The 19,448-nt window shown below is 50.2% G+C and overlaps 6 protein-coding genes across 6 annotated transcripts; 3 read left to right on the top strand and 3 right to left on the bottom strand.

The window, feature by feature from the left end:
• Window positions 1-896: 896 nt before the first annotated feature.
• On the bottom strand, window positions 897-2,192 carry T310_2813 (Pyruvate dehydrogenase (acetyl-transferring); the record flags this gene model as incomplete). The annotated part of the gene is made up of 3 exons (XM_013474245.1): window positions 897-934; window positions 990-1,555; window positions 1,621-2,192. 3 exons carry the CDS (start codon window positions 2,190-2,192, stop codon window positions 897-899), a joined length of 1,176 nt encoding a protein of 391 aa, XP_013329699.1.
• Window positions 2,193-2,596: 404 nt separating this feature from the next.
• Window positions 2,597-3,376, bottom strand: T310_2814 (uncharacterized protein; the record flags this gene model as incomplete). The annotated part of the gene is made up of 2 exons (XM_013474246.1): window positions 2,597-3,061; window positions 3,149-3,376. The coding sequence occupies 2 exons, from the start codon at window positions 3,374-3,376 to the stop codon at window positions 2,597-2,599; spliced, it is 693 nt and encodes a 230-aa protein (XP_013329700.1).
• An 825-nt stretch (window positions 3,377-4,201) lies between these two features.
• Window positions 4,202-6,592, top strand: T310_2815 (DUF21 and CBS domain protein (Mam3); the record flags this gene model as incomplete). The annotated part of the gene is made up of 4 exons (XM_013474247.1): window positions 4,202-4,459; window positions 4,540-4,735; window positions 4,794-5,463; window positions 5,521-6,592. The coding sequence occupies 4 exons, from the start codon at window positions 4,202-4,204 to the stop codon at window positions 6,590-6,592; spliced, it is 2,196 nt and encodes a 731-aa protein (XP_013329701.1).
• Window positions 6,593-8,544: 1,952 nt separating this feature from the next.
• T310_2816 (C2H2 finger domain protein) lies at window positions 8,545-10,109 on the bottom strand (the record flags this gene model as incomplete). The annotated part of the gene is made up of 3 exons (XM_013474248.1): window positions 8,545-8,685; window positions 8,717-9,944; window positions 9,997-10,109. 3 exons carry the CDS (start codon window positions 10,107-10,109, stop codon window positions 8,545-8,547), a joined length of 1,482 nt encoding a protein of 493 aa, XP_013329702.1.
• A 636-nt stretch (window positions 10,110-10,745) lies between these two features.
• On the top strand, window positions 10,746-16,837 carry T310_2817 (uncharacterized protein; the record flags this gene model as incomplete). Its single annotated transcript, XM_013474249.1, has 8 exons — window positions 10,746-10,954; window positions 11,023-14,797; window positions 15,061-15,204; window positions 15,308-15,587; window positions 15,652-15,800; window positions 15,872-16,216; window positions 16,281-16,440; window positions 16,557-16,837. The coding sequence occupies 8 exons, from the start codon at window positions 10,746-10,748 to the stop codon at window positions 16,835-16,837; spliced, it is 5,343 nt and encodes a 1,780-aa protein (XP_013329703.1).
• Window positions 16,838-17,625: 788 nt separating this feature from the next.
• On the top strand, window positions 17,626-18,858 carry T310_2818 (uncharacterized protein; the record flags this gene model as incomplete). Its single annotated transcript, XM_013474250.1, has 1 exon — window positions 17,626-18,858. The coding sequence occupies one exon, from the start codon at window positions 17,626-17,628 to the stop codon at window positions 18,856-18,858; it is 1,233 nt and encodes a 410-aa protein (XP_013329704.1).
• Between the last annotated feature and the right edge of the window lie 590 nt (window positions 18,859-19,448).

A 19,448-nucleotide genomic window follows, 5' to 3' on the forward strand; every position in this document is an offset into this window, starting at 1 on the left:
TCCGGAGTACAAGCCGGTTGTAAGAGAGTCATCGGCGTATATATCAAGTCAAGCCTGACAGTAAGGTCTGGTCTTCTCTCGACTGGTTTTTGAGAAGAATATAAATATATATTTATTTATGCGCCTGCGTCTGTGTTGGGGACTGGTAGCCTTTGCCTACGCCTGCTTACGTTTACTAGCTTCCTACTTATTTATATGATTACTCAGTATTATATATTTTCCGTATTAGGTAGTTGATATTTACTAGGTATCATGTTAGGTACACACTCTCCTGGCGAACTTCCTAGCGATCTTCTTCTTTCTTTACTATATTTTCCATATTGGGTAAGTTTTGTGATCTACGCTCTACTTGGGCTGCCTTCATATACATAGGGAGATCGTAGGTATTTCTTACTCTATTCTTTGTCGTAATAATTCTTGTGATGCTCATGGCACTAACCTGATTAGGAAGTTTTCATAATAATACTAATAGTAATGTCTCGAAAGCATGAAGTATATATATTTTTCTTTTGAGGAATTTTAACTCTAGAAAATATCTAAGATAAGACGCGAAAACGTAGATTCATATGGCCAGTGATCAGTTCTTATTTAATATCCAATGCCGTTACTCGTACATCTATAACAGGGTGGGTTCTGAACAGATTTCAGATCTATGTTGATCGAAAAGTTCCATCAAAGTACACACACACGCGCGCACACACACATTGTGTGAGGTTGGCTGCGCTCCAGGTTAAGTTGAAAAATTGGTATCTATACTGGCGGTGGGTTGCGCGATCGCTTATAATGGTAGGAGACCCTCGCCTATGGACCCTGATTTGAAGCCAGGTACGCAATTCCGATTGTCATGATTTCATGTCTTCTGTCGTCAATGTAGGTTTTTCGTTCTCCTTAGAGCATTAGTAGTCCAGCGTCTGTATGATCGCATCGTATATCCCTAATTCGAGTCAGCATATCAGGCTGATGAGACAGGCAGGCAACCGCAAGCTTACTTGCTACGTCCGGCAGAATAAACTGCTCATACGCCAGACCCGTATGAGTACTCCAACCAGCCACCCGCTTGATCGGGGCTTCCAGCCGCAAAAAGGCGCCCTCCTGGATCGTTGCCGCAACCTCGGCACCTACTCCATAGTTGATCATGCTCTCGTGGACTATGATGGCTCTCCCCGTCTTCCGGACGCTCTCCAGCACGGTCTGTCGATCCCACGGGTAGATAGTTCTCAGATCGATGAGTTCAACTTTCAGCCCTTTCCTTGCATTCTCCGCGGCCGCAATTGCTGCTGAGCAGAGATAGAGAGGCTGCCCGTAGGAGATGATCGTCAGATCTGTGCCCGGCTTGATCACTTCAGCTTTGCTGAGGGGAAGGGTATAGGACTCGATGGGCACGTGCTCGACCGCGGCTCGGTAGAGGATCTTCGGTTCCATGAAGATCACGGGATCGTTGCACTCGAGAATCGCGGACAGCAAAAGACCTTTTGCCTGCGAGGGAGAACGCGGGATCACCACGCGTACGCCGGGTACATGAGCGAAGAGTGCTTCTGGAGACTGACTATGGTACCTGAAGAACCCGTTAGCAAGACCTCAGCGACGATCTTACTCCTAGCAAGGGGTTGTCCTTCGTACAAAGCACCGTGTCCGACACCACCGCAGGGCATTCTAATCACCAAGCCCCCGACGTTAGCTCCTGTAGTGCCCTCTCGATATCTGAATTTGGCCGCTTCGTTGACAATCTGGTCAAAAGCAGGAAAGACGTAGTCTGCGAACTGGATCTCCGCCACGGGTTTCAACCCCTGCGCGGCGGCTCCAATTGCGAAGCCCACGATGCCCTGCTCCGTCAATGGAGTGTTGAACACCCTTTCAGACCCAAACTCCATCTGTAGGTCCATGGAACAGCGGAAGACACCGCCAAAGGCGACATCTTCCCCGAACAGGATGACCTTGTCGGAGGCCGACATGGCGGTCCTCAACGCCGCATTGATTGCCTGGTACAGATTGATCTGTTTTGTGCTGGCATTTTTCGGGAGCTCCAGCGAATTCGCGAGGGACGACGGCGTATGATGCAGCAGAGGGGTGGTTTTGTAGTCGATGGGCAGATTGAGACGCGCAGAAGGCGACGGCGCGGCCGCAGAGTAGAATCGAAGGCCCTGCTGCCACGAGCGTGCAAGCAGCCGGCCAGCAGCGCGAGGGAGGCTCATGGCTGTGACGACGACCAGCCTTTCGATGGACGTCCCTGTCGGCGGCGTGGGCGCTGCTATATATGATCGTCTTTGACGACAGGACGCCCGTGTTGAACCCCCGCGAATAACCGAACGCTATCGGGCCTGGCGGGGCTTGCGACGGGTTGCCCGGTATGTGGCCTGAAATATCAGGCACAAATAATCAGGCATCCATGATTCCCCATAAGATGCTTAAAATAGCATTAACGCCTCAGGCAGGAACGTGACAGGGCTGCCCAGGCGGTCCCGCTTCCGGATGCTCTTGCCGGCTTTAGTAAGCAGCATTCTCCGTAACGTAATCGGACACCGAGCGGAACACCCACCCAACGCCATTATCATTGATATCTAATTATCTCACCACAACATGCCTGAATTGAAGCTATTTACTGCTGGTCAAGCACTTGCTCTGGTTTAAATGGAACCAGGCCTGATGCAGCAAATCCACTGCATATATTAGATGCAGTCAGGGCCCGTGGGCGTGCTTGCTGATAGAGGGTGATGAAATCATCTTTATCAATATGATTAATGCCAAGCTGCATCAGGGTCTGCGTTTCCTGCCCATATGCGCATTTTAATGGCCCAAAGCAAGCAACATCAAGCGGCTGTAATAGATGTGATGAATGGGGTGGAAGATATAGAGGAATGATCATATTCTCAGTGCAGAATTGATCAAATTCAGCAGTAGCATGGCTATGATGGTCATCTAAAATCAGCAGGCGATATTTGCCTGCTGTACGAGCTTTAGTATGCTCATGAAAAACCTCCTTCAGCCAGCGCATTCCTAGCACATCATTGGTCCAGCCATTATCACTGGTTCCAATTACCCAGCCCTTTGGTAGGATAGGATACTAATTGGATTGGTGGTTCTTGCCAGCAAAGATGATCATTGGAGGCAGGGCCCAGCCAGCTGTATTAACTGCCTCTATCACAGTCACCCATTCGCGGTTCCCTGGCTGTAGGAGCCTAGGTCGGCCCCTGATTTCAGATCCAGTAACAACCTTTGCTGTTGATATCATGCCCATCATAAAGCTAGTCTCATCAAAGTTGTAGATATCTTGTTCAGCAATACCATATTTTGCTATGGTATTATGAACCACCTGGAACCATTCATTGATGATCTTTGGATCCTCACAGAGAGCGCGTTGATGACTTGATTTCTTCATGGCGGTTGATGAATCTTTGTACCCATTTCTCCCCAATAGGATCTGGTGATTTTAACCGGCTAGATAGCAGTAGATTGGCCATATCCCGTACAAAGCTGATTCTTGGTGGTAGACCCCGTTGGTCCATAGATAATATCCATTTGACAAGTGTAGATTCTTCAGTAGCAGTGAGCTTTCGACTGTTTGGTGTTGCATTTATGCGAGGAGCACGTCCATTGATGCGATTGGATAATGTTGCTAGAGGTATATCATATGCTTTTGCAGCAGCTCGTACACCTTTGATTTGACCGTCCTCTAGAGCTTTGATTGCAAGCAAGATACGGCCCTCTCGCTGAACTGCTGAATCTGCTTTTTTGCGCGGCATTTTGATGGTTTGATGGTTGAAGCTGATGAGCGCGTCGCGTGGTTGATTTGGTGTTCGCTCGGTGTCCGATTACGTTAATCGTGCCAGCCCAGCCCAGCCCGCCTTCCGCGCCGGCTCTGGTTCGCCCGCTTGGGCTTGGCGGAGCTCGCTGATGACCCGCCCGTGATGCAGGCAAGAGCTATCGCCCGCCGCCCTACAAGGGATCGACATCTTCCCCTTCGCTTTCCTCCGTCTGGTGGCCTTGTGCCTCACTCCTCCCTTGACCTATAGGTCTTTCGATCTGCCTTCAATTCGACCCGACAGCTCTGCCAATTGACGGCCCGCGGGCAGTCACGGCGCCTTTGGTCTCCGTCGTCCGCCTTACCCAACGTCATCAGTCCGATCGGTAGCGAGGTGGCGTCAAAATGAAGGCTTACTGATTGATTGATTGATTGATTGATCGATCGATCCGTCAGCCCGTGATGAGCATCGCCCGTGTGAACCCGTACTTGACGAGTAGGCCGGTCGTCCTAGGCCTGGCGAAGGCGCTCGCTCTGGCCATTGCACAGCTCCCTCCCGTCTCCGCTGCTCCTGCATCGTTTTATGGCATCTGGGCGATCCCGGATGAGAGAGGGAAGCCAGCCAGCGATCCCGGTCTCTGGTTATACATGGGAATTTCAATTGCGTTGGTGTTGGGTGGCGGTGCCTTTGCTGGTCTGACCATCGCTCTTATGGGCCAGGTGGGTTTCATGTCCGCTGCAGGTTGGCCCTACCCAGCTTCCTGACCGAAGTGCCATTCCAGGATGAAATCTACCTGCAGGTCATCAAGACTTCTGGCGAAGCATCCGAAAGGAAGAACGCGGCCGCTGTGTTGAATTTGTTGAAGAAAGGAAAGCACTGGGTCCTCGTCACGCTGCTTCTCAGCAACGTCATCACCAACGAGACATTACCCATCGTGCTCGATCGCTCACTCGGAGGCGGCTGGCCTGCAGTTGTCGGAAGTACAGTCTTGATCGGTTAGTATACTATAGTATACTATGCAGTGTGACATCTATGTTGCTGACTAGATGAAAGTCATTTTCGGAGAAATCGTACCGCAGTCAATATGTGTCCGATATGGTCTTCCCATCGGGGCATGGATGGCCCCCTTCGTCCTCGTATTGATGTATCTTTTGTCGCCAGTGGCATGGCCTATAGCAAAATTGCTTGACAAAATTCTCGGGGAGGATCACGGGACGGTGTACAAAAAGGCAGGCTTGAAGACCTTGGTCACCCTGCACAAGACATTGGGCGTAGCCGGAGAACAGCTCAATTCCGATGAGGTTACAATCATCAGTGCCTGTCTGGACTTGAAAGAAAAGTCGGTGGGAAGCATCATGACGCCAATGGAGGATGTTTTTACTATGTCGGCGGATACCGTGCTCGACGAACGAACAATGGACCTTATCCTGTCGCAGGGATATTCCCGCATCCCCATCCACGCTCCGGATAATCCACAAAACTTCGTCGGCATGCTCCTCGTGAAGATGCTCATCACTTACGACCCAGAAGATTGCAAGATGGTGCGGGACTTTGCGCTAGCCACTCTCCCCGAGACCCGTCCGGAAACAAGCTGCCTGGATATTGTCAACTTCTTCCAGGAAGGGAAGTCTCACATGGTATTAGTCTCTGAATATCCGGGCGAGGATCACGGAGCTCTCGGCGTTGTTACACTAGAAGACGTTATTGAAGAGCTCATTGGCGAGTACGTTATATTGCCGTCCCCCACAAAAGCTGACACCATATATTGACCTGTATACAGAGAAATTATTGACGAATCCGACGTTTTCATTGACGTCCACAAGGCCATCCGCCGACTAACACCCGCACCGAAATCTCGGTTTCCCAAAGGGCGCGTCGTGGAAGAACCTGCTTCTTTGCCCACACAGGAGGACAATGTCGTCGATCTGGGCAAAGGCACCACCGCTTCACCTCCAGTTGGAGGTGCTAGCTCTGATGCACCTAACCGGCGAGCAGGCTCCATTAGTCAACCTCCAGCGCCCAGGTTCCTCCTGCGAAACAAAAACGGGGAACTTGATCCGGCCGCGCCCAATGAGACGGTAACCAAGCGTGGCACAGATGAGGTTCGGGAGCATCTAAGACATTTGGGCCCGTCGAACCTTGCCAGTCGACCGCGCCAGACTCGCTATCAGAATGTTAAAATCAAAGCTCCGGGGTGTTCTCCTACCCGTGCGGGCCCCGCTGACTCTGATGGAGGACCACGCGTGTCTGGAGAACAGATCCGGAGACCGTCGGAGACAATTGGGTGCCAAGGAGGTATCGGAGCAGGACTCTTGCATTCGGCAGGCAAGGATGCAAAGGATGGAGTTCACGCTTTGAAATCCGGTTATGGTACTATCGGTGCTCACGAAGGCGGCAACCAGGCCAGTAAGGGAACCCAGGCAAACCTCAAGACGGATCTTACGAAGTTGGTAGTTCCCGAACTCGAGAATGAAAATCAGGCGGAAACGCCGCATTCATCGCCCTTGCGCACTCCGAATCGAAGCAAGCCCAGTAGCGTCCACTCCTACGAGACGCGTGCCATTGACCACCATAAAGGGCCGTCTCGCATTTCGGGCCCTGCTCGGAGTGGAAGCATCACAGAACAAGTCATCGATGTGAATGGCATTCGGAAAGTGATTCTCCAAACAACCAGTAGCAGTTCTTCGGATACCGAAAGGCCGACGCGGGCATCGCCTGTAGACGATGCCATTGAGACGAATCCTTCCGATAACGCGGATGGTCAAGGCACCCAGGGGAGTAAGAAGAAACGCCGGAGACGGAAAAGAAAACCGGATGGCAAGGACGGCGAAAGACAACCTCTGTTACATTGATATTGGTTTCGGATTATTATCTGGACTACAGCTTGTTGTGTATTTGTAAAGTACTTTTTATGACATACAGTGCCTTGCCTGGTCACTTGCTGACTTGATTGATTGATCGAGCCAGCAGCAACGGCAACAGCAGCATCAGTAGCAAGGCCATCTAGCATCGACTCTGCCGGTCAGAGGTGAGCAAGGAAAGTAGGAATAGAATCGAAATTCTCTTGTTATTTTTATTCTGTTCTGACGCATGTCTTTGGGATCTTTCTCCTCACCTAGGTAGCTAGCTTAGGGGAAAGCATTACCTAATGGACGTGTATTGTATCTGTCTTTCAACTTGTCAGCAGTAGCTCCTTTTCTAGGCAGTGAGTAATGAGCAGATCATCCTCTTTCACTCTGAAAACAGAAATATTTCGATCATGTGCAAGTTTAAGATGTAACTGTTAAGGGATAAACGCGAGCTTGATTGGTCAACATGGCCTTTCGGGCCGTTCTCTACTCTGTGTACTCCGTATATATACCACGCGCCAATTTATGATCACGTGAGGTATAAACTAAACCTAAAATGGTAATGTTTATTTTTACCTATTTCTAGAGTACTACCACTTCCGCTTCCTGCTCGACACTATCTGTTCTGTACTGCATCTCACTTTCTCTGCTTTTCACGTTCAACCCTACTACTACTACCACCTCAGGAGTCCTTTGACTAGATCCAGGCAACGAAAAACCGCAGGCTCAGCATAATACGGCTCTCGTCGCCAAACATGCCTTCAAAGTACTCTTCGATGTAGGGCTCGTCTAGTGTGGGCGCTTGATAGACCTTGAGCAGAGCTTTGTTGAAGTCTTCTAAGTCACATGAGTCTATCCAATCAAGCTGGTCCGCCAATTAAAAAATCCCGTACACATGACTTCAAAGCGTTGCTGCCTGGAATTGCAAAGGTTACACACATGATACTCCCAGCCAGCCTGAAGCAATTGATTAACATCATCACGTTCGGGATTCTGTTCTCGTTTAAATTTTTTAGCATGTATTGTTGTTTCAGTGGTGTTGAAAGATTGCTGCTTGTGGTACTCACATGTATTATTACTCAGCTGTCTTTAGGCCATGGATAAGCCTAATGGCTTTTAATCATTGCTAAATTAGAAGATTTCAATAGCATTAGCTACATGGTTGCTTGAACGCAACTACATATAGTGGCATAAAAAACATACCTGTTAACAGCATCACATTCCCAAATGAAGACAAAAAAATAAAGAAGTCAGGGACGGCAGGGACTGAAAGACATTTTTTTTATTGTCAATGCTGGCAGCCATGATCGATGAGATAGATGAGTTTCTGCAGTTCTAGAATTCCACGCATTGTCTTTGAGGCAATGTAACAGATAAACCAACTAATTTAGTGTCTACTATTGTCAGCGGGTTCATAATCAAAGTCAAGAAATTCGCAATATGTATATATGCATATATATGTGTGTTATTTAGGCGTAGCCTATTTAAATAAATAATCTTGTTTGTTTGAGACTCTCAAATATTATTAATGAGACAACCACAACCTCCCCATTACCTGATCTATAATCTGCTGGTTAATTAACCACCCCATGAGCATGAGCATCTTCTACGATAGATATACACTGTCATACCATTATTGGCACAGACAGAAGAGGAATAGGATTTCAGCTCTTCATTATTGGTGGATGCGATTTTCGTTATGGTATGGTATTACATTGTACAAAAATGGGCAGAATAAGTACAGTCCTTGGCATCAGGGAACGGAATAGTCTGTCCCTCGACTTGCCTTTTTTTTTACCCTTTCACTCATATCGTCTATATTCAAAAAATCCTTGCAAAGTGGGAAGATCCCGTCGAGTGTTTTATTTTTTTTGATTATTACCACCTGCGCCGCACGACAAAACGACACGCATAAGTGCGAACAGCCGCACCAGGCTAGAAACTACCACATAACTTTAGGTAATCATGAACAATCCAATGCAGATCGTAATACTCATTGCAGCAGAATAATTCCCAAGATTTGGAAGTGACGGTTGCAAAAACGAGATCACTGCAGGAGAGGGTCCTGTACACCAATCTGTTAGTTCTGAACGAAGCTACGCATAGTGGCATAAAATAAAAACGTACCCGGTAGTGTTTCTGGTTGTTGGCTGCGCGGTTGACTTTTGCAATATATTTTTGTTCTTCGCGCTGAGCGCGGTTCCGTTCCCTTCTCTCAGCGAGTTGAGCCTCGTGCTTCTGGCTAGCGGTGGCACCGAGCATGCCTAGACCACCATTCGCCCTGGTAATCACAGCACGGTGGTGATTACGGCTCGGTTTCTGCTCTTCCTCTTGAGCGGTACCATTCTCGATAGCGAGCTGCCGTGCGGCTCGCTCCTCTGGTGTCGGGTAGTTGTGTAGGTTCTGGCGGTAGTACCTGGCAAGAGACCGGTGACCGACGCTCTTGCCAGATGGCAGATGCAACTCGTAGTCCGTCTGATAGATCGGCTGCGAGGGGCGATACGGCTTCGATTCGCCGTCTGATTCTACAGACGTGGCAGAGCTTGCGGTTTCCCAGCCATCGTCATCGGCGTCGTCTGACTGGGGCACCTTGACTCCACCGTCTGCATTCTCCGCAGACTCGTCGTCGTCGTCCTCATTGTCCGAGTAAGTGCTTCTGAAATCGTAGAACTGGCCAATTTCCAGCTGCTCCTCCTCTGTTTCAAAGGCGATCATGCAATGGCCTTTGTCGCGCATGTGGGTCCTGATCCCTGCTGCTGTACTTCTGATAGCATGGCAATAGAGACATTCATTGTTCTGCGTTATTTTGGCGTGTAGATACCGGATGAGGCCTTCAAGATCCACCAAGTAATCTTTCTCGGGGATGAACATGCCATGAGTCTTAAACATGTGATCAACATTCGATTGCAGATCCGAGGAAGGTTCTCTGCAGAAGAGGCAACGAGATGAGGAGAATTCATCATCATCCTCTTCTTCCTCTTCCTCTTCATCAGCGCCCTCCTCCTCGATGGCTGTGGTCTTCAACTTGCTTGTTAATTGAGACACGTCTGCAGCTTCTGACTTGTTAATAGGGTCCCCCAGAGAAAATGTAGAACTCATGACGGAGGACGTGTCATCCGCGGGGCCTTCTTTCTGCTTCATACGAGCTTCGCGAAGCTTATGTTTGGAACTCTTGACATGATTCTGGTACGAGTTTTCGCTGTAGAAAGTCTTCTGACAAGCCACACAAGTCTTCTCATAGGAGGCTTTCGCGGCAGCGGCGGACGATGTTGCTTTCGCTTTAAGAACTTTCTCTGTAAAGACTTCCTGGGAGACAGGAGGGAGAGACACTACGCGGCGTTTCACATTGTACAAACTGGTCATGTCAGTCAAGTCAACCGGAAATGAGGAATGTCGGAGATACTTACTGCCAGTCCCTTCGCATGTGCTCTCGCTGAGCCTCACTGCTGCGAAAGGCTACCAGGCAGGCATTGCACGTGTAAGGGAGAGATGTAGCCTCTCCAATGGCGGAGGAGGCCATTTGGCTTGTCACAGCTGCCATGAGGCTGATATAGTGAACGACTCCGTTCACAGATTCTGCCCTTCTGTGAGGGGTAGAAAAAGATTTCGGTCGCCACACAAATTGAGTTTGAGACAGAACCAGGGAAGAGAAGAACACACAACAAACAATGTCTGAAGCGACAATGAACAGCCTCAGCCTGGGATAGATGAGAGGGGTCTCGCTGGTGGCACTGGATGGATCTGTCTTAAATTGAAGCACAACTGAGTAATTGACTTAATAATTCCCAATTAGCTAAGCGGTCTTGCCGAGTGCGGCTGGCGGGGTTACAGAGTAGTGGCGATGACGTCCATGCGTCACGTGCCTCTGCCGTGCACCAATCCCGATCGGGCCTGATAAGATAGCGCTGCGATGTCGGATCATTGTTTCTCCTGCCCCGAGACACCTGCGACACCTTACCAGGCTTGGCAGGACGGACGGTCGCTCCAGACAGCCAACCCGTGGCGCTGCGAACCAAGCTCCGATGATATCAGAACAGTCTCCTGCTCTGGATACGGAGGGATCTTTCTAGAACGCTTCGATGATCCCACGGTTGCCTGAATCAGTTTGACCTCCTACTTATCTCCGCAACATCGCTATGAGCCTGATTCATTCAAGATGACTAGATTGCGGGGAGGCTCAATGAGCCCTCCGGACGATGCGCGCGCGTCAGCTGGTGGCGCCAGGCGGCCCTTCCATCGATCTAAGCTGCCACCGAATTCCCCGGAGATCATTGTCCAGAATACCATCGATATCACGGATCCGGAATATGTCCTCTCGTGGCACAGGGATGAGCGTCGTCGACAATTCAATCTCCTGGTTCGCAGGTAGATCGTCTCCGCCTCAATATGACTCCACCATGATAGGGATGGGCTGACCCCTGCGTGGCATATAGATACAAACACCAGATCCTCTACGGCTGTCAGGATCCCAACTGCCGCACGCCGACTTGTCTTAGCTACCAGAAGAGAGTCGCAGAGGGTCCTTTCCGACGGTACACGGAGTTGAGTGCTCGGACATTGGCCTGCTATCTGGCGAGCTTGGACGATGCTGAGAGTGGCCTGTGTCGAAACCCACCAAGACTATCTTCCGATTTCCCTCCTCCGGAAAGCCCGCAGCGCCCAAAAAGACGCATCTCCCAGCCTGATGCTTGCGAGTCGTCAGCTGATAACGTTCACGGTGATCGGCAAATAGGTCCGGCAGGTGTGGACAATGTGCCAGATGGGCAGCTGTCTGCCCATGCAGCACACTCGGAATCACATCCAGAAGAGAATAATGCACAGTGCTCAGCAGCAATTCCTGCAGTTGCGGAGGCCCAAGATCAGCACCAGCATCCACCGGAACGAACTGTCTCACCCTCACAAAAGATGAAGGACCCCAAGTCGTTTACCCAAAACCTCTTCGATACGCTCTCCCTTCGAATGGTAGAGTGGTTGCCTCTTCGTCGGACTCCTGAACCTTTCGATTCGGATGGTCCTCGCACGACCGGGCGGCGTCCTTCAGAAGCAAGCCAAGAGGCACCAAAGCCGGATAACGGCCGGACTGAAAGAACTAAGTCTGCAGACAACTCACGTCGCACGAGAAAAAAGAATCGCTCATTCAGTAATAGCACGGCCTCGAGCGAAGTGCAAACACCATCCTCACGCCAGGGAACTTCTCAACCTGCTGCGCTGGAGTTGAAAATTCCTGGTCAACCAATTAAGCGCCTGTCATTGGGCGAGGTAGAACCCTGGCGCCAAAGCCCACGATCGGGGGTCGAAGACGTGGCACGATCCGATTGTATATCGGCTCGAAAATCGTCACTGAATAGTCCGTCGTCCAATGCCAACGGGCGCGTTGGACTTCCTTCGCCGCCAGCGTTGAAACACCGGCCGCAGAAGCATCGAGGGTTGGAACAGGACCTGAACGATTCCTATTTTAAGGAGCAGAAGAAGCATAGGCGTGTGTCCTGGGATGGGTCGAAACTTCTGAGGGAGTCAGAGCGTCATGAGGATCGCGATCGTGCTGAAGAAGTGGAGATTCAGGAGCAGTATCCTGCAGGCTCTTTGCCCCCCGAAGACTCCAAACAGAGACCCCGAAATAAACACAGGAAACGTCGTACTCCATCGCCAGTGCAGACGGTGACCCATTTGTCCAGTGAAATCGTTGATGGTCTCGGTCAGATGCTGCTCGAGTCGGACGAGGATGCTCAGAAATGGAAAGATGAGGTGGCGGAGATGAACAGAAGTGGTAAATACGAAGACATCGAGTTTCAATACGCAACACCCCGTCAGCGTCAGGTCTTCCCATTTGTCGCTCAAAGCGTCTTCTACGGGTTGAGCAGTACCAAGCAACTCCTGCGTTCCTTTCGAAGCGACTCTTCGCCTCCTCATGATGACGGCGATAAAAACTGCAATGCCAATCTTGATGTGCAGAAGTTGGAATCTGGTCTACGGAAGCTTCTGGACTTTTGCCCATGGGACCTTGTTTTAAATAGTCTCTGGAACGCATTGGAGAGGCTTTTCGTGCCACCAAAGGAATTGTCCACTCCTGTTCGACGCTTGTCTGGAAATTCAACGGGTCTTGTTCCAGCCCCCATAATTGCATCTCGTTCTTCGGGATCATCCACAGATGAACCGTTATCCGACACAGAGGCAGCCCATATCGCGACTGTGGCTCTTTTTGCCTTGGTCAGCTCTTTGCCCAAAGTGGATGCGCAGACGTGGCGAGCTATTCTTCAAATGCGTTCTGCTGGGACTGTCCTACCCGATGCAGAGATGCGAAAGCTGTCGCGTTCGAGACCCGGCCTGGTGGTGGATATCACCGACAAGCTGGAACATGAGTTAGCGCTTCGGCTGGTCAACCGCTTGGTACGCGCTCTCACCGCTAGGTTAGCGTTTCACGAGATCTCAAAAGCCCGATCAGTTTCCATTTCTGAATCTAAAAAACAACGCAAGCCTAGCGTTCTGGATCTGATCCTAGAGAACCTCCGTGAGCACCACAACTTGACAACGAATACGACGGAGCAGGGTGACTGGCGTTCTACTTCGGACACTCCTGCTGCCTCAGCCTTGATTGTGGAGTGGCTTCGCACCCTTTTCCTGAAAGAATGGGATGGCAAGCCCGAAATGCCAAGGTCGAGTGCAGCCGGAGGTGCCGTTCAGATCCTCTCCTCCATGTACAAGCACCGTAAACGACTCGGGCTCGCGCCTGAAGACTTCCACACGTCATTTCTTTCGGAGAGATTGGATCCGATGGAGATGCCGGTGGAGTGGCTTGGGAGACCGTCCAATAACAAGACCATACATCTGCTTTCTTCCTCCTTCCTCTTCCCGCCATCTGCGCTCGTTACCTACTTCCGCGCCATGAATTACTCGACGATGTCTAAGTCCTATGAAGCCGCGATGACTGCCACGCGACATGTGACGCAGACCGCCTTCTCCAGCATTCCGATCCATGACGATGTTGGCTTGCTGGCGAGATTACGAACCTCCATGACTACGTATCTCGTGCTTGTTGTCCGGCGAGATAATGTCCTCACAGACGCCCTCAACCAGCTGTGGCGTCGCGAGAAGCGGGAACTGATGCGGCCGTTGAAAGTCCAAATGGGCATGGATGAAGGGGAGGAAGGAGTGGACCATGGCGGTGTTCAGCAAGAGTTCTTCCGAGTCGTATTCGGAGAGGCACTGAGCCCGTCTTACGGGATGTTTACGGTGGACCCTCGGACTCATATTGCGTGGTTCCAGCCGTGCGCACTTGAACCCTTGTACAAGTATGAACTGCTGGGACTCTTGATGTCACTTGCCATCTATAATGGCCTGACTCTCCCCGTCAACTTCCCCCTTGCGCTTTACCGGAAGCTCTTGGGACTGAAAGTGAAGCACTTGGATCATATTCGGGACGGCTGGCCGGAGCTTGCCAAGGGCCTTGAGGACCTGCTAACGTGGGAAGACGGAGATGTGGGCGATGTCTTTATGAGAACCTACGAGTTCAGTTTCGAGGCCTTTGGCAGCGTGAAGACGGTAGATATGCAGCGGGTTGGTCGGGATGCAGTCTGGCCGGTCCCTGACCGGGCCTCGACTCGAGAACGGGCGCGAAGCAGCGGCTCAGAATATTCCAGCTCGCGTGGAGATGCGTCACAGTACGGTTCCCGACGGCATCGGAATTCCACGGTGCACCAAGGTGCTGAGGAGGACACTCCGGTGACTCGCGAATCTTTCAGGACGGGCATTCTCAAGGGCGTCGACTACAATACTCCTTTGGCCACTCCCAGCTCGCAGCCTCCGGAGGAGCCAAGCCTGGTGACCAACGAGAATCGAGAGCAGTTTGTCAAGGACTACATCTTCTGGCTGACTGACAAATCGATCCGTCCTCAGTATGAGGCATTCGCACGTGGGTTCTACACTTGTCTTGACCGGACGGCGCTGTCGATCTTTACGCCGGAGGCTCTCAAGACCGTCGTTGAAGGCATCCAGGAGATCGATATTGATGAGCTCGAGCGCCACGCGCGCTACGAAGGCGGGTTCAGCCCGTCCCATCCGATGATCCGGGATTTCTGGCAGATTGTAAAGCAGTACCCTCCGGAGAAGAAGGCTCGGCTGCTGGAATTTGTGACGGCGAGCGACCGCGTTCCGGTCAACGGCATCTCAAGCATTATGTTCGTGATCCAGAAGAACGGTGTTGGTGATGCTGTAAGTGTCCTCCCATGTCGTACTCTTAATATTCAATATTAACCCTGGAACAGCGTCTTCCGACCAGCCTGACCTGCTTTGGGAGATTACTGCTTCCGGAATACACATCGCGGACAGTGATGCACGAAAAGCTCGACAAAGCTCTGGAAAACGCACAGGGATTTGGCGTGGCCTGAAGTCGATATGCAGTTTTCATCTCTGCCACCATCTATGATATCTAGATTATCTCACTAGATTATGGTCTTGTCACACACAGTACATAGGGGTTCTTTTTCTCGGGTTGGTGGGATATGGCAGCGTTGTTTGATGACTCATCTCTTAGCATTGTAATTATTAGTATTTGTGTAGATAGAGCATGGCCTTCCTGCAGGCGAAATAATATGACTCATTATCTGACCTCCTTGTTCGTAAGTCCTGCCGGTGAGCAAATCTGCACTCGACATAGTTGCCCAAGTAGCCATCCCACACGCGCTTCTCGGAAGAGTTTCCGCCGCGACAAAATTGGACAAGAAAAGAAGCCAAAAACCGTTCTCGCCGTCCGCAGCTTCTCCTGCTCCACCGGCACTAAGACTACTAAGACCAGATCCAGTTCCTGCGCCGGCTGCTGCTGGCCAAGCGAATAGCGGCATGATGCCCCTGCCGGATCCATTGGCCCACACGAGGCAAATCGCCAAGGCAATCAATAACCGATGTCTTCTCGAGATGGATAGCTTGCGGAGGACTGCGGGCCGATTGATCGATATATTTTCTGTCATGCAGCTTGATCTCGCGTTCGACCTCCTCGACCAAGGTCGATAGTTCATTCATTGTTTTGTACAGATTAATTGCATGTGTGTACTGTACATACTGTTGAGACGAATATTTTGTTTTTGATCGTGTTTTATCCATTTTATTCGGCCTGATCTATAGAACCCCGCTACCCCGCGCTTGCTGTTATCTGTCGTCCAGTTCTTCCCAGAGCACAATAATGGCTCCGATAATTCACTGTGTCCGGCATGCTCAGGTATGCGGCTTCATAAATCTCTGCGCAGGTTATCAATCATATCAGCCTGCTAACACAGACCCATCCGTCAGGGCTACCACAACCTCAGCACCGCAAACCACTCTCTGCACGACCCTAATCTCACCCCGCTGGGAGAGAAACAATGCGCCGACCTGCGGGATCGCTTCCCCTACCACTCCCAGATCGAACTGGTGACCGCGTCGCCGCTTCGCCGGACCATCTACACGGCCCTGCTGGCTTTCGAGCCCGTGTTCAAAGCCAACAAGGACCTGAAGCTCATTGCGCTCCCGGATGCGCAAGAGACCAGTGACCTGCCCTGCGATACGGGCAGCGATCCGGCTGTTCTGAAGAAGGAAGTCGAGGAGCGCGCGTTGCCTGTGGATTTGTCCCTGGTTCAGGAGGGGTGGAATAGCAAGGTAAATACATGCTCTTCCGGAACCTATATTGGAGAGTGATATGTCTAATTTGATGTTGACACAGACTGGAAAATGGGCTCACACGGCAGCAGCGCTCAAGAATCGCGCGCGAGAGTTGAGACGATGGTTGAAGGCGCGCCCGGAGAAGGAAATCGTCCTCGTCACTCATGGCGGTTTCTTGCACTACTTTACGGAGGATTGGGAGGATAGCAGTCTTTACCTGGGTAGGTTGACCCTTTACCCTCTCTGTTCTCTTTAAATAAGGTCATACTCGAGCACTGGCGCTACGATCGTTGTTTCAACTACGTCAAACTAAATCCATGACTTAATTACTCTGCAGGCACCGCCTGGGTGAACACCGAGTACCGCACCTACAAATTCTCTGACGCAGTCGACACGGAGGACCTGGATGGCAATCATGTCGACGGCGACAACGCCACTCTCGTCGAGACACCGGAGTCGCGCCAACGTCGGGGCAAGACGCCCGAGGCCCCGTCGCGGGTACAGCAGAGGGTGTTCTACAAGCAGGGACTCGAGGGCTGGGGCAGCCAAGGCCTGCAGCCTACCAAGGAGGAGAGAGAGGAGGCTGAGCTGCATGAGGTCAATGGCAGTCGAATCTAACGTAGATCTGTCAGTTGGTCTGTAGATTTTTTTTTTGTCGATTTTTTTTTTGGTTTATATTTTCTTTGTCTGTTTCCTCTTTCTTTTACTCATCTTAGATTAGATACACCGCATGGTCGTTGAAAGTAACATAGACATAGAATAGGAATAGACTTTGTCAATACTGAGCTTTATTCTATTTCATACCCGTCACCGAGATTCCGTCGTTGCTGCTATCTTTACTGAGATTGTGTTATATCGTGGAACAAAGAACAAAGAGTGAAGAAAGGACGGTAAGACTTGACCGAATGAATGCGACAAATATCAGATTCCTTTCTAGATGTACAGCATAAGAATCGGTCTTTCAATTCGAGAATCCAGATGGAGACAAGACACAATGGAGAAAAAGTTGGAAAAGGAAAGAAAGAAAGTAAGACAGATGGGTCTGTTTGATTCTGTATTCTGACATTGACTCGCTGCATTGTTGTTGTTTTTCTTTCTTTCTTTTTATCTACTATTTCTATCTTTCTACCTTTCCATTAACTTCATATTTCTGTCTTTCTTTCTTTGTCTTTCATTTCTTGACAATAAAGACAAAACAGAACAAAAGCATTGTGAAGAATACCTAATACGCAGTACTGTACAGCACATATATATGCATCGTTCGACTTTGGGATGATTCCCAATCTATAACGATGATCTGATCCTATCGACAGCACTCCTACAATATACTCAACCTTCCAATCTGTTGGAAATCGTTCCGAATTAACTTACTAACTTACCATACTCCCTGAATACTTTGATAATACATGGCTAACAATCAGAGAAGAAACTCGTCGATTTCCCGCAGCAATAGCCAACGGTCTGAATCCGGGAAGAATGGCAACGGACAACGGAGTCGACAAAATTCCCAGTCCCAGCAGCAAGAAACGACTACGACGACGTCGACGTCGACCACGACAACGTCTATGTCTATGTCACCATCTTCAAAGCGTCAGAGAAAGACTCAGCCACCGTCGTTGTCAATTCCCCCGAATCAGCAGAGCAGACTTTTTATACCGCTGACGCCGTCAGCGACAACACCAACGTATGCGGCTGTCGCGGCAGCTGCGTCTGCTTCTGCACCGTCTTCTCCTGCCACCCCTTATGTGCGATCCAAAAGGTATAGTCCTGGTCTACCGCGCATAGGCAGCTTGCATATTAACAGCCCCTACCCATCACAGCCTGCCTCGGCCCGACCCAGACTGGGAGCCATCCCGGAAGAAGAGCCCGAAGACGGACATCAGTCCGCACAAAAGAACGCACCTCCCACTCGCTCCGTATCCTTTGCTCGCAGAGCATCCCGGTCACGGTCTCGCCGGAGGCATTCAGACAGCCGAGTCCACCGCGTCGGAGACAAGCACTACTCCCTGCAGGGCTACGCCGCGCAGACAGGGCCCTTCGCACCGGGGAGCATCATCCGGGTGCCGCATTTCGAGCAGCACGGCACCACCTCGTACCCGTCCGACTGGAAGCACAGGCTCGAAACGGAGGACATGGGCGACATCTGCTTCAAGTGGCGGCGCATGGTGGTCGTGACGGTGCACAAGGGCCACCACGTCTGCCTGCCCATCTACACCTTCAACGGTCGGGGTGTCGATCCGGAGAATGGGAAGGGGGGGCAGTACCGCGATCCGGACGAGTACGTCCCTATCCTCGACCACCGCATTAACATCCCCAAGACGCCTAGTGGCATCGTAATCAAAACGCGCTTCTTCAAAGACGACGTCCTCCCGCTACACGAGTCGTCCGTCATCGCCCTGACGTACCCCATCTCGCGGCGCGACGACTGCATAGCCATCCTCGAGGGCAGAATCCGGGCATCGTCGACCCGGCTCCTGCTAAGGCTGTACATGAGGCAGATGATGAAGAGCATCTGGATGTGGCGCAGCAAGGAGTCTGGGGCGTTGTTCCCCAAGGATCATCTGAACGAAAAGTCGCACGTGTTGGAGTTTATTGCTAATGAGATTGCGAGCTGTGAGGTGCATGATGATTCGGATTGAGTGGATTGGTGGATTTGGCATCGATCATGTAGTGTTTAATTTTACGGTTTTCTTTCTTTTTTCTATAATTCCTTGTTTTTTTTTTAGTTTCGTGTAGTATCAGCATTGCGACTACGTCAGGTGTGATTGTCATTGTGTTTTCTTTTTGTTTTATTGTTGAATTGAAACTTCAATTTATTTCTCTGTCTTATTAATTATTTTATCGGAACAATTCCTTCTTTCTTTGTGGAAGAAAAAGAGAGCTGAGCATCTATGTACATACATATTGAGAAATGTATACATGTAAGTATTGATTTTCTTATACACTCTCAGCACTCAGCAGGTAGATAAATCGCGAATTGTCATTACCACAAGATAACTAATATAGAGTGGAAATAATAACTACTATAAGTAAATGATTCAAATAGAAAATTGACTATAGACTGCTTTTTTTTTCCCCTTTGCTTACAAAGAGTCTATCCAAGTCCATCCAGGTTCAACGTTACCCGTTCGAATTTTTTTTGTTTATAAGTAATAGTTCTGGTGAGTATATCAGAGTTATCATGATAATACCAGATAATAAGGATATTTCTTTCTATTCGATGAATGAA

The sequence above is a fragment of the Rasamsonia emersonii genome, assembly GCF_000968595.1.
Source record: "Rasamsonia emersonii CBS 393.64 chromosome Unknown ctg1118621760041, whole genome shotgun sequence".
NCBI lineage: Eukaryota > Fungi > Ascomycota > Eurotiomycetes > Eurotiales > Trichocomaceae > Rasamsonia > Rasamsonia emersonii.